At 37.5% G+C, this 14,705-nt stretch overlaps 1 protein-coding gene across 6 annotated transcripts in view; it reads left to right on the top strand.

Annotated features, from left to right (window-relative positions):
• RNF157 (ring finger protein 157) overlaps positions 1 to 10,237 on the top strand; it is a 92,990-nt gene extending 82,753 nt beyond the window's left edge. For all 6 annotated transcript variants that reach the window (XM_087955748.1, XM_087955746.1, XM_087955745.1 and 3 more), the window contains 2 exons: positions 1,407 to 1,447; positions 5,821 to 10,237. In XM_087955748.1, coding sequence (XP_087811874.1) covers positions 1,407 to 1,447 — 41 coding nt within the window. In that variant the 3' untranslated portion in view covers positions 5,821 to 10,237. The remainder of the gene's footprint in view (positions 1 to 1,406; positions 1,448 to 5,820) is intronic.
• Positions 10,238 to 14,705: the final 4,468 nt, after the last annotated feature.

Below are 14,705 nucleotides of genomic sequence, written 5' to 3' on the forward strand. Positions count from 1 at the left end.
CACAAGAAGCGGCTTCAGTTTTTCTGGCTTGCATACCTTTGGGTGGCTTTGCTGCTTGCAAGATTCTTCTGCTGATCCCTTCCCCTCACTGTTTGTGTATGGAGCCAAACATTCTGCCACCTCTGCCGCCTGCTGACTAATTCTTGAATCTTTGAGCAAAGCCATGCTGCTTCTTCACAGCTGCTCGAGAAACAACATGGTCTTGCCTCAGTGTCACGGAAGTTGCACTCAAGCAGAACTTAGAATGGCTTTCTGATCTGCTGTGCAGAGATGCATGTGGCTTTAAGCCCTTTAGCATGTGGAGTTTGAAGATGGTTGGGCTGGCAAAGGAGAGGTTCTGAAGTTGTCCTTGAGTTTCCCTCACACTCCATTTTCTTCACTCCAAAGTTTGAACTCCTATTCCAGTTAACATCTTCTGGGTAAACTTCACGCCTTGGCTTATGGGTCTTTTAGTCTCTTCTCTCTCTCTTTTTTTAAGAGCAGATACAGGTAAGTGCTACTTATCCACATTCCAAGTAGAATGGTGGAGATAGGAAGGCCCACTTAGAAAGAAGATAGATGGGAAGAAAAGAACCACTTCTGTCTCCGGTATACATATTATAGAAATGTACATGTTATACAAAATACATAAGCATATGCTATAGTGAGTGGAAGTTTCTACATATTTGCAGAGTCTACAAGACCTATTTAATTCTCAGGTTCCCCATCTTTGAATATCTGAATAAAAAAATAGCAAGAAGAGGATCCTTAATGGCAATTTGCAAAGTGATTTTTATTGAAAGTGAAATGTTTTAGTGCCACAAGTAGTCGCCAATCCAGCAGTTTTAATTAAACAAGGGTGAATGAATGCTGTATTCATGTACTAATTAACTATGTGGTCATTTCAAGCTATAACTTCGCTTTCCTGAGTCATTATTCCCCCAACCACAAGTATAAGAACCTTGTGGGATTTTGCACTGATCTCTGAGATGTAACATGTTCAGAAGCCTTTTCACATGATGCCTTATTAAGGTATATTACTTGCTTTTGTATTTCTAAAGCAAGTCTGTGTTTTATAATAATGATAAAGAGACACTCTAGTCATTACTTCATAGTAAATGGAATGGGCTTTTATTTCCTCTGTATTTTTTAAAAATAAAATCTGAACACAAATATGCTGTGACAAATGGACAGTAAAGCAGATTGGATATACAGTATATTGATTGGTACATTCCCAAGTTAGAATGTTATCGCCCCAGAATCCTCATGCAAACATTCTTTAAAAGTTATTCTGGGGGTCATAAATGTAATATTCTCTTTCCCTCTCTTTTCTTGACACCCCCCTCCCCCAGCCCCACTGCATTTATGTGGTCTGTCTTTTCTCTGGTTTACCATTTGCTTTTGGTCTTTCTTTTTTTACTGAACAGCTGCAGCTCCGGAATCCTGTCCTATAAACATTGAGGAATAGGTATGAGATACATAAAGTCCTTTGTTGCTCACACCTGGAAAACATACAACTCTCATTCTGGAATATAGGGGTCTTTCTCTTTTTTACAGCCACAGTCTTTTTTTTGGGGGGGGGGGAGTCATTTCTTTCCAGGGTCAAGCAGTTCCTTTTATCACTTGGATATAAATATGCCTAGAGGACTCTCATTGTATTCAGTGATGTAAAGAACATAGGAAAAGGAATATAGGAACCACTGATGTTTGAGCTCATAGCCATGATTCAAAAGCCAGTAAAACAGGGTTAGTTAAGGTCTCAGTCAAATTTTAACTTTCTAACTATACTTGCTTTAGACATCAATCTACTTTAGATCCTTATGATAGATTACTTTTCTGAATAAGGAAAACAAGCCATCACAGAACCCACAGAACTGGGAAAATACATCTCAGCTGTGCAGGAAAACCATTTTTCAGTACAATCCTGACTTTATTTTATTCAGAAGTTAACTGCTGTCTGCCCAAAAGAGCTAGCTCAGCAAACTGCACATTTTGCAAATCAAAAGAAGTGCAGACTGGAGATAGAGACCTATCCATGTAAGTAAGATGGCAGATGAAAATATAAACCTTTTATCAAAGAGTTCACTATTACACCTTTTCCCAAAAATAAAAGGGACATTTAGAAGATCTGCCTGGTAGATTGTTCAGCCACTTGGAATGAGAAGGAGGACAGTGGAATCGAAATTGACCAAAGGGAAGGTGATTATGTCATTATGTTTTTATTCATCTAAAACATGGGTAGATTGAAAGGATCATTAGAATGAATCCATAATGTGCACTAAAGGACTTTTTTTCTGGCTATGTCAAGAATTTACCAGATAGAATGCATTGGAAGAGAGATGGCTAAAAAACATGCAAGCAAATAGGAATCTGGAGACTTTGAGATTGGGAATATATAGCACTGACGGTCAAAAAAGGCATTCTGCAGGCTTTTCCCCTGCCCCCAGTGGGTTTTTTTGGGGGTGGTGGTGATAAAATGGTGGGAACACACAGGAGTATAAAAAACATAAAAGTAATACTGAAAGTACCATCAGACAGTAATCTTTTTGCACTGATAATTTACTGGATGGAAAAAATATACCCAACAAAAACAGCATTACAGAAAATTGAATTTGGAAAAATAAGACCCAGATGAGATTTGCCACAAATCCAGTCTATATACATTCTAGATTAGGAATGGGCAAAGAAGTAGCAGTATAGTTATACATTACTTTTAGGATTAGGTGCTGGATAAAGCAGCTCAGAAAAAGCAGTGGACTTCTACAAGAATTATAGAAAACATCAAATTGACTAAACATGGTTTGGCCAGGTTCCTTTATACATTCTTTATGTGTTCTTACCTGGCTCTCATCAGTATAATGTGATTTAGTTTTTAATTCTCAGAATTTGATAGTTGCATATTACTTGAGTGTAGTACGGTATCTATTTAGTTGAGTACTTCTTGACAACTCCTTTTAAGCATTTTTTCCTAGAAGGTTTTGTTGGTATTCATCTCCTTATCCTCAATCTTCCTTGTCATGTAGAATTGCCAGGAATTGCCAGGAATCCATATAATTTATAATTCTTATAAGTAGTGTTGCTGGTATATACCGTATTTGCCGGCGTATAAGACGACTTTTTTGCCCTGAAAAACATGCCTCCAAGTGGGGGTCGTCTTATATGCCGGGAGGACTCCGACTCCCACTTCGAGCTTGAGTTGCAGCCGGGAGGGAGGCTGGGGGGAGCGTGTGTGTGTGTGTGTGTGTGTGGCGGGTGTCACTCGCCACGCGCTGCGCAACCTTTCCCCCTCTTCCTTCCTTAGCGGTGTGGGGAGGAGAGGATTCGAAGATCCTCACGTGCGGCGTACTTTTTTTTTTCTTTTTGCACGCAGGTTTTGCATGCGGGCGGCTGTAGGTTAAGGATGGGGAGCCCCGGGTGGGTTATCAGGTTTTACGGTGCTTCCAACATGTGCGAACGGTGGGAGAGCGGAGAAGAGAGCGAGCGAGCGCCCGCTGTGTGAAATCCTGCCGTCAAAGCAACACTGGGGGAGGCAGGGTATAAATTTACCAGGTTAATGTAGCAATGGTGATTAATGCCCAGAACATTGTTTGCGGGTATTGGGGTGTGTGTGTGTGTGTGTGGTGGTGGTGAGGAGAGGTTGTCCTTTGAATGCGGAAAAGTAGGTGTGACCTTGTGTAGGAAAATAAAGAGATCCTTTTAGCGTGTTTGGCTTCTTTGCCTCCCCTCGTTCGTTTTGACGTGGAGATAATGGCCTTCGGGCGGGAGGGGAAGAAAACGGTAGCTGGATCATTTCAAATTTCACTTACTCTCCTGCCTCACTTCAATATGTCTGAGCGACTCCAGATACTGGAAGACTTTTTGAATGAAAGTGTTACCTCCATTTTTTTTTTAAAGAGGGCCACTTGGGGAAAAAAAGATTCTAAGGAATTCCTTGTTTCTTGATTAAAGAGAAGGCATTGAATATACTGTTCCTTGGCAGCCTTTTCAGTGTCCGGGTTTTTGTGTGTGTGTGTGTGTGTGTGTGTGTGTGTGTGAGAGAGAGAGAGAGAGAGAGAGAGAGAGAGAGAGAGAGAGAGAGAGAGAGAAGCTGTATTGAGAAGAGAACGTTTCCTGTGTTCTCATTTTATTTACAACATATTTTACGCTTAATGGTAAGCAATGAAAAATATTTTTAAAACTCATTTCTAAACTCCATAGCTATTTGCATATTCTTGGTTCAAAATTGGATTAGCTCATTTCAAAATTGTCCAAAGCAGAAAAGTGCGTCAAAAAAAAAAAAAAAGTGCAAAAGTGGAAGGTGTGTGGAAGAGGGGGTAGTCTTATACGGCAAGTATATAACAAACTCTATATTTTGAGTGGAAATGTTGGGGGTCGTCTTATACGCCCAGTCGTCTTATACGCCGGCAAATACGGTAGGTGTATTTTCCAAGGTATATTCTTCAATTGAAAGGATGTTTATGTACTTACATCAGAGATCAAAATTAAAAAAAGAAAATTTAAATCCATGGTTGAATGCAATGGCCATACCTTTATGCTGTAATAAACTGAAAAGTGTTTGAGACTGAAAACATTTTTGCAGAAGTGTCTTATTATTACATGAAGAAATATAGAAATGCAGGATATTTTTTTCTAACTTTTGGGGATAAAAATTGAACACCTCAAACATAAACGAACACACCCAGAAGACCACCTTAGTTGCTTCTTGTATTCAGCGATTTATATCTTGCAGTGTGTAACCCTGGGTTTTAGTCAAATCAAATGGTGTAAACATTTTTTATATACTATATCAGTAGCAAAATAGCTGTCACAAGGTTAACAGCAGTCATTTTTGTGCTTGAAATATCTCAGGTTCATGTTCTTGCAGAAAATGTTGGCTGTTTTATTATCAAATTCTCAAGTCTTGTCTATCTGCTATTGTGTAAATTGGTATAAAGCTATATAGTTGCTGCTGTGCTTTTTTAATTGTTGGGGTATTCAGCAAGCTCGCGTTTCCCCAACTGGTGTCATCTCAATATGATAGAGATACAGCTCCCCACATTTCAAGCCAGTATCCTGGTAATCCTTGGCGGAAATGCTAGAAGTTGTGATTCCATCTACAGAAAGATTTCTTTCCAACTTAAAGGGCTAAGTTAGTGAGTCTTATCCAGGATCTCCAACAGTATTCCTCTTCTCGAAAGCAGAAGCAAAGTTCTGCCTCTTAGGAATGGTTGCAGCAAATGAGATTTAACCAGAATAGGGCTAAATACACTTTTATACCTATTTTGATTAGAAACACTGCGTACGGGATATATGGGCATGAATATTTGCAAGCCCTTTGTCTTCTTTGGAATAATAGTAGCTTCCACTTTCACATCTAATGACTCTTCAGTATTAGTTAAGTAAACTGTATAAGCCATAGCAAAGTTCCTACAACCAGCTATTTTACGTGGGCATACTTGTTCAATATGTCTTGGTAAACATGACCAAGTGGAAGCTTGAAAGCATATTAGGCTGTTTAGCCTTTTTTTTTAAATGGAAGATTAGCAGTTGGTCTGACAATATTTCCAGAGGTAGCAAAATATAAATATGTCTTTTAAAAAGCATTTGATTTAATAGAATGTTTTGTAAAAATGCCAACATAAGAAAGGGAATGTAGAATCCTAGGAAAGCCTAAATAAAGTTATATGAGCAATGTAATATTTTACAGAGTGATACTAATCTTACTAGTAATACTGAATACTGATACCTGTTGAGATTTAAGGTGCAAATATGAATATTGCCTCCTCTGGAATGCTGATATGCTATTTCTGAACTTGGCTGAGTTCATATCCACAATATTGTCCACTGTTTTCTTTGTCATAGATCTTCCAACATCAGCTGACAACTCTCCGAACCACGGCCAAATGCTGAGACACCCCTTCTCTGATAATGTTGATCTGGAGTTTGCTGGAGATATGGAGTGTGTGTTGGGACCTCTGTGTCCTCAATACCACAAAGAAAAAATAATGATACTAAACACCTCGACACAATAACATAAAGAAGAGCAGCAAAGCCATGGGTACAAACTTCATCAAGTACTGCAGATCATATGACACCTATTTTAAAAAGATACATAATGCTAAGCATTCACAAATCACTAACTCAATGGTTTCTGGTGTTAAAATGAACTTGCGGAGAGGATGGATGAATGAGCTTGAGATGTATTTGGTGACTGGTACCTCCATAAATTCTCTCTCCCTTTCCTATTTTTATCTTGCCAACTCAACCCACTTTGTAATCATTGTTTCCTTTTATGCTCTTAATTTAACACTTGTTTGGGATTGTCATAACACTGGGTTCCTTCTGCTAGCTATGAATGAATGCCAGGTTATCTTTTAAGTTCTTAGCATGTACATACTGAATGTGTATTGTGAAAACGTAATGTATGCGGAAACAAATTCACACCTCCAAACCTATGCATTGGCAGAGAACTGTGTCTTCTCCACCCAGAGTGATAAAATACATTTGATATCACCTAATGCCTGCTGACTTGAGAAGAAATGTAATGATCTACCTTTTTATCTATTCCAGTTTCATCCTGTAGCCTTTTAGTTACCCTTCAAACATGCTCTGTTAGCTGTTCTGAGCTACATCTAAGGGGTTAATGCCAAAGATCTAATATCAGTTATAGATTACTCAAGATCTGGGCTGAATTGTGGGATGTAACACACAAAGGCAATGCTGTTTCAGGGGAATTAACATGCCTAGTACCAACAATACTTTGGTAAAGAAATAAGTGGTGTCTAGCAGCTCTCTCCAAGTGGACAGATAAGTTGCGTAGCTAGCTCTAATTGAAACTTTTCAATGGGGAGATTTCTCTGTGAAAATTCAGACAGATGTCCCTCCACTTGAGCAAAACGAAATGAACTAGCTGTATGTGAAAGTGTGGCTGAGGAAAACATAAAGAACTGGCATAAAATAGCAATTTGTTGAGAGATATATTAAATGCATTATTTGTATGGTGATGTCACTTGAATTACATGCATGTTGTTAAAAGTCTGTTTATATGGGTAAAAATCCTTTAAAGGTGTCTTTCATTATGCATTTGTTAATTATCATGTTAACATATTTCCCTTGATGACGAGTATATGAAAATCATACCAAAGCAGCAATGTGATTTCTTTTACACTGAAAAACAATTATTTGCTTGCTCATGTAAGGATCGTGCTGCAATTCTCTTTCCTCCCTCCCCAATATATTACGGTACTAGCAATCTGGTGAATCTCCAGTATCTTGGGGGCGACCATTTTTGAATATATTAAAACTAATGGAAGTTTTACAGTTTTTGAGATGCAATCTCTACTGGACTTCTGAAACTATGGACATAAATGGCATGCAAGCAATTTTTGAAGATATGGCAGGAACAAAACTACTAACTGTAGATGTTTAGGGGTTTTTTTTCTTTTTGCTTTACCTGTCCTTGGCTGCCATCCCATTGGAGATTAACCATAAAATAACCATAACGCCCTACAGTTGAATAATCTAGTTCCATTAATAATTCAACGAGAAGGATTCATTTATAATTTCCATAGGAGTAATGGTGGTGGACTGCTTCGTTTTTACCTTGAATCCTTGCTTCTAGATCTTCGTTAATAAGCTATAGTAACTTAAAATTCTTCACAGAGACATAGAGTTATTTTCCAGGAGAGACTTTCTGGATGATGATCTTGTGTAGTCTCCAAGGGAAGAAGACAAAGTGCACCTCGTCACATTCTGCATCATTCCTCATCCTCTTTTCAAGGTTAAAAATGCAAATCTGCTCAGGTACTATCATAACTTACTTTGTGTAGTCAGGTAAGAACAAATGTGCACATTGCTACATAGGCAGCATTTCCACTGCATCCTTGGATGACTTAATGAGAAATACCTACCAAGTTTATATGCATATTAATTAAACAATAAAAAAAGGAAAACATGGTAAAAGGAAACAAAAGCAAAACTACTCAGCTCTTATTTTGACTAAATCTTCTGTAACGAAGAAATGTTTCAAAAGCCATTGGGAAGAACAGAATAAAGTGACAGGATTGAGGTTTGAGAGCAAAAGAAACATGGTCAGGAAGAACCTGTTTATTTTTGAATAAGAAAATTAATTCAACGTCAGATGGATTTTATCCTTGGATACCAAAAGAACTGGTTGACAGTGCTGCATAATCTCTGGAAAACCTTGGAGATCAGGTAATGTGCGATGCAGAGAAGAATAAATCTTTCCCTCTTCAAAAAAGAGAAGAAGGATTCAGAGGAACTAGAGGTCAATCTAATATCAGTATCTAAGAAGATTCTACAACAGATTGTAAAGTGATTGATTTAGTGATTACCTTGTTTTCAAAATGCTTACAGAAGCCAGTTTGGATTTGTCAATAAGTCTAACCTAGCTACAGGATGAAAATGCCACAGATATAATTCAGTATTCTTTATTTCAGCAAAGAAATTTTTGCTGAATTGCAAAGAAAAAGTACCCCATGACATTCTAATTCACCAACTGGTTACTTGTGGATTTAATTGTATATTAATCAAACAATTGATTTTAAAATCATATCTAAGAGTATCCATCGATAATTGTGCATCAAATCAAATGAATTTTTGTAAATGACTGAAATGAAAAGTGGAAATTTGATTAGAATTCTTTATTAGCCAAATGTGATTGGACACACAATGCTTCGGATTTACTGACAACACCTTCAAAGCTAGAAATAAACTTAGAACAATCTTGATAGGTTACAGAAATTGATCAAAAATAATAGATAATAATAAAAAGAATAATGGATCAAAATAATATAATGAAATTTAATATATAAATGCAAAGTTGTACAGGAAACAAATCAATTGTATAGGTATAGAATGAATATCTAACTGGATATTGGTTAGAAATATTTTGATATAGTTGCCACAAATTTTAATCAGCAGGTGGCACTGCTGCAAAAAAGGCAAAATAAAATTTGGATTTTATGTAAGTATAAGTATCAAATTGCAGGTAGTAATTGTTCCATTTTATTATAGTGAGATCTGATCTTGACTATCAATTCCAGCTCTTGATACCAAACATTAAAAATGTTTAAAATAAAATGCAATAAGTTCAGAGAAAGCAGTGAGAACAATGGGGAAGCTGCAAATGAAAACTTGGGAAAAGAGGAACCGAGAATGATTGACCTTGAGAACAGAAAACTAGGAGGAAAAGAGCATCTTCAAAGGCCTGAAAGGATGACCCAGAGAAGAAGATCAAGTTCTGTTATTTATCCTTTTAGAATACAGGACATGTAATTATGGACTTAAAGGAGGTTTCAATTGAATGTTAGGAAAAGCTTGAAAGAAATTGTGGATTCCCCTTTACTGCATGTGTAAAATGAATGTCAAGAATCCCTGCACTGAGCAGGAGTTGGATTTGATGGCTAAATGGTTCCTCCTAGTACTTTAACTCTATGAACAATATTAATAGTATTTTGAAAGTCCAACAACAACAGCAACAAACTAGCATAAAACCTTTTAATTATGCTCAGCTTGAACGAGCTTGAGGGGCATTCAGAATAGTGTCCCTTGAAGTGACTAAGTGGATCTGGAGGCTTCACATGGTTTGGTACAGCTGGTGAACACGCATAAAAGTATTTTGTCCTATGAGCATGACTTTGTCCAACTGTTCTCATTCTTCATTTAGAAAACTAGAAAACTGCATTTCCTCAAGCTTACCTCACCTGTTACGTAGTATGCCTGTAAAATATTCATATATTGAGACAATGCCTGCAGGACAAATGTTGATAGGGATCACAGGATTGGCTTAGGCGATATGTATATACTTTATTCTGTTCTCACCAATACTCTTGAAATGTGTGTGGTCCTAATGTTCCAGGCATCTCTCTATAAAGACTGTAATAATGGTAATCGAATGGCCGGGAAAGATATGGCCCAGCGAGGCCATTCTAAAATGTAGCTTTCTCTTGTAGCCTTTTTCTCTCAGGGACGAAGGCCATATTTCATGCACCCCTCCTAGCCAGATTTTGTTTTTGTGAAAACAGAAATTGCCAGATGCAGAAATTGGGTCCATCTGAAATACGTTAATGAGCAAAGAGTGGGAGCAGATAAGCAAGTGGAACCTCACTCAGGACTGCAGTTATATTTGACTCTGGGCAATGAAGGGTGAAGCCCTCTGGATACACTTGTGTGCACCTCAGTGACAATGATGCAATATGTATTTAGGGTTGCATGACTCTTTCAAAGAGTGAATAAAACTGTTTACAATGGAAAGAAAGCTATTGAGTGGAATAGTCTGTTTTTAGGAGGGGGCAAGGAAAGTGTGTTACCTTCACATTTTTCAGTGCTTTATTTCTCACAGCTGCTCTTACAGCTTTGAAAAGACTCAAAGGTTTAAAGATTAATGTTAATCAGATGTATGTTGGGCTCAGGGTATTCTCTACTGCTTCCTGTGTCATGTTTGAAACTCGCTGCTCTTTCTAGCCACACTTATTTCATGCACTGAACATTCTCAAAGAAATGAAAAGTTCCGATAGCTATGGCAAGGCTATTAGCTTGTACTCGGAAAGGAAATCCTGTACATTGATAATACAGTATTTCAGGAAATCGTAGTTCAAAAAGCTCAAACATTAAGGTTTGTCAGGATCTCCGAATTAGAAAGTTCTAAAAAAAAAAAAGAAGAATCCAACAGACATATAGGTTACGATTCAGACCCAGAACAAACCACCACATCCTGAAAGTTCTGCCAAACTATTTTGGGTTGATCACAGTTCACCAGAAACAAAAGCTATTTTTCAAAGCACCTGAAGGCAGGACAAGATGCAAAGGATGGAAACCAATCAAGAAGTGAAGCAACCTAAAAATAAGGAGGAATTTCCGGACAGTATAGAACCATCAATCAGTTGGAACAACTTGCCTCCAGAAGTTTTAATGTTCCAACACTGGAAGTTTTTAAGAAGAGATTGGACAGCCATTTGTCTGAAATGGTGTAGGGTTCCTGCCTCAGCAGGGGTTGGACTAGAAGATCTCCAAGGTCCCTTCCAATTCTTATTCTGTTATTCTTTACAATGGCTAGAAGATGAGGGAAGCATGACATATTGGTCAGGGATTTAAGATGTGATAGTGCATCAGAGGTTAAATTAGAGCTGTCTGTGCCTTCAGTGGAGTTGTTCCTAGGTCTACTGTGCAACTCATGTTCATATCATGTCAGTTATGACTTTGGATAACAGTAAAAAGTGGCATTGTCTTCAAGGAAATATGACCACAATTGAGCCCAAAATTTATGTTGCTAAGTGAAATGTTTGTTGAGTGAGCTTTGACCCATTTTATGAATTTTCTTGCCACATTTGTTAAGTGAATCACTGCAGTTGATAAATTAGTAAAAGGTTATGTGAATCTGGCTTTCCCATTAATCATGCTTGTCGCAAAAAGTGAGCACATGATCCAGGATACTGCAACTGTCTAAATATGAGTTAGTTGGCAGCACCTGAATTTTGATCACGTGACCATGGGGAATGCTGCAGTGGTCACATGGAAAAAGTCATGCCACTTTTTTTAGTGCCATTGTAACTGAATGGTCACTAAATGACCTGTTGTAAATCGAGGACTACCTGTAGTCCTCGGTAATACACCACATAATATCAAAGTGTAGGAACCAGTAGTAAATGCAGAATGAAAATAGCCCTTTTTAAGGAGAAGTAGCTTTCTTATATCTTTATTTTGTAATTCAAATTGCAAATATGGAAGTATCCATAATGACACCTGTTAACATAATTATTTAGGAGTTTATTTATAATAAGGTTTGAAAACCAGAAGAGGGCAGGCAAGAGTCAAATGTTGCTAGTCCAAAGAAAGCTGTTGGACTTACACAAAAGGCCCCAGAGACAAAAAAAATAAGCCTTTTAAAGATAAAAAGATTGTGGGAGGGAAGAAATTCTGTGATTTATTCAACAACTTGCATTCAAAATGGTACACACTTTCTGCATTTTCAAAATGAAAAGTTCCTTGTTGCTGGCACAGTTGCATACGGACATTCAAATGCAAGAGAGAAGTACTGTATTCAGCCCTTTTTCCAATATCCACTGGAGTCTTCTTTTTTAATGAAGATTTGGGAGGCACTGTAATATAGCTTCATATAGGGAACTATTTGGGGGAATTAATGCAAATTATTTACACAATTCATAAATCTATAATAAAAATAGTAAAAGTACTTCCTTCAGAATCAGAATATTGCCCTAAGAGAAAAAGCACTAACATTTGCTCTGAAATTTTACGACAGAGTTCCTTCAGAAGAAAAATTGCACAGAATTAGGACAGCAGCAAGGAAGATATGTTTTAAATAGAAATGATCTTGTTCTCCATAATCTGTGGAATTTAAACAGACTGTTCTTATTAACAGAAAGCTGTCTAGGGAATCAAATATGAAGGGACAAGTTCAAAACTAAGGTCATGTGGAGATCTAAAGGTTAAGAAAACAAACTTGAACCAAATACTTGCCATGTTCTCTTAGAATTTCAGTCTAGAGAAAGCAATATATATGGAAGAGAATTTATGCATCCTTAGACATATGATTATTTCTAGAAAGATATCACAGAGAAATAAATATGCTATTTCATGTGGATGATGATGACGTTTAAAGACTAGTTGGGCCAGATTTAGTAGTTTCCAAACCATAGGATATTGTGAGTTTTTAAAAGGCTTAATTTTTCTCCCAACAGTACTTCGTATTTTTAATTGCTTCCCACCCACCCCAGATGAATTAATCAGTTAATTTTACAAATATATTAAAAACTATGTGTTGCAATAACTGTCAGTCTCTAACAGAAGCAGTCCATTTTAATTGTCTCTAGACAGCATGAAATATTCAGGTGGTACTTTGCAAAGAATTGAGTTTTTCTTTCCATGTTCTCAAGAAACTTTTCCCCCATTATACAGGTTTATTTACAATATTTTAGAAGTGGGAAGTTTTTAACCCCACCATATTTTGCTAAACTACAATTCCCAGAAGTCTCTGCCAGCATTGTAAAAGATGAAGGAAGCTTGAGATAATACGTGATACATTACTTTGGTAGCCACATTCTGTACACCATGGTTTCTTTAAAACAATTCTATGCCATTTTTCTATTTTCTTAGTTTCTTCATGCAGCCTTACAATCTAAAAAACATGACACAGAAGGAAAAATGAACAGGGAAAAAGTGGAAAGAATTGGCATCACTTCCTAATAATAATCCTCAATTATAATGATCTTTGTACAATATTTAACTGGGTACAGTTCAGTGACATGAGCTGTTCTTTCAGCCAGGCCAATGAAATCTCCCTGTTCCTCATTCCCTCTCCTGTTGCAGTTGGGGCTAATAGAGAGAAAAACCTTATGATATGGTCATTCCCATCTAGTTTCCCCTGCAAGTATAATGCTAAGTTTTAAAAGGATCACCTCTTATGTTAAACCAGGAAGACCAAAGTCTGAAAACTTGTAGCGTGAAAGAAAATGAAGGTAATGGTGATGATACTGACTTCATGATACTTTCCTGACCAAAAAGGAAGCCAAAACATGCAGCCCTCCAGATGAGTGGATCTATGGTTCCCAACTCCCCCGTTCAACATTAGCCAAGAGAGGGGAGATATAGTCCAGCAAAATCTTGAGGCTTCACTGATATGCCTACGTGTTGCATCATAAAGTCCTCCTGAAGAATGCAAAATAAAAAAGAGGTGACAGCAATGTTTTAATCTCAAGTGAATATTTCCCTGACCTAAAATAATATAAACCAGGGGTGTTCAACCTTGCTTGCTGGGAAGTTCTGGGAGTTGAAGTACACAAGTCTTAAAGTTGCCAAGGTTGGACACTACTACTGATGTAAACTTCAAGGAAGGAAGGAAGCCAACATAAATTTTGCTCTTGTTTTATGAATAACCATAATTCTGAAAATAAGCAGTTTCAATTGCATATTAGAAGCAGTGCAGCTTAAAGATTTATCTATTTTTATACGCAATATAGAGAGAAACACTAACACTACCACAACATTAAAAGTACATTTTTTCTTTTTCCTTACTTCTATGCAACCCTACTTCTGTCCGCAAATTGAGCTGTGCCTTATTAATTCAAAAGACAATAGAATTATCCACATCTCTGTTTTCTTGCCATTTTAAAAAGCCTAACCTACTATTAAAAAGAATGAGATAGCTATTGCAAAAGCTAAATTTTGAAGGGGCACGAAGAGGGAAACAGTGAGGATATCTGAATGAACAGATCTTTGTATCCTTTTTGAGCCAATCTCCTTAAGTGGCCTGAAGGGCACTAAGCCCATACCAGTACTGAAGTAAAATTCAAGTGCCAATCATTGCCTTTATATATGAAATGAAAAGAAGATTCATCCGGCCTGAATCTCAAGCCACGAATGCCTTAGCACAAGACAGGTTCTAACTGGGTGGCAGTTGAGACAGTAGCTCAGCCTTCCAGGATGCTGAATCCTCTCAAAAGCTTTTAACGCCCCAAATTTTCCATTCAGTCTGGCCCATGAAAGATGAAGTTCACCGTTTCTTACAACAAAGACCTGAGTACACATAATTTTTACTTTGAGATGGGGAAGGCAGAAGGGTGAGCATTCTTTCACTCACATTTTATACTGTTTTGAGGAGTGACCAAATGGCAGGGCTGCAACCTTTACCGGCTGAGCTGGGCCAGGTTCCAAAACCACTAACCGCCAGAGAGGGGCATTGTCTGAAGTTTTTATAAGCTGGATGGTAT

The sequence above is a fragment of the Notechis scutatus genome, chromosome 2 (assembly GCF_049901735.1).
Source record: "Notechis scutatus isolate UNSWTSFEM ecotype Mainland chromosome 2, rNotScu1.2, whole genome shotgun sequence".
NCBI lineage: Eukaryota > Metazoa > Chordata > Lepidosauria > Squamata > Elapidae > Notechis > Notechis scutatus.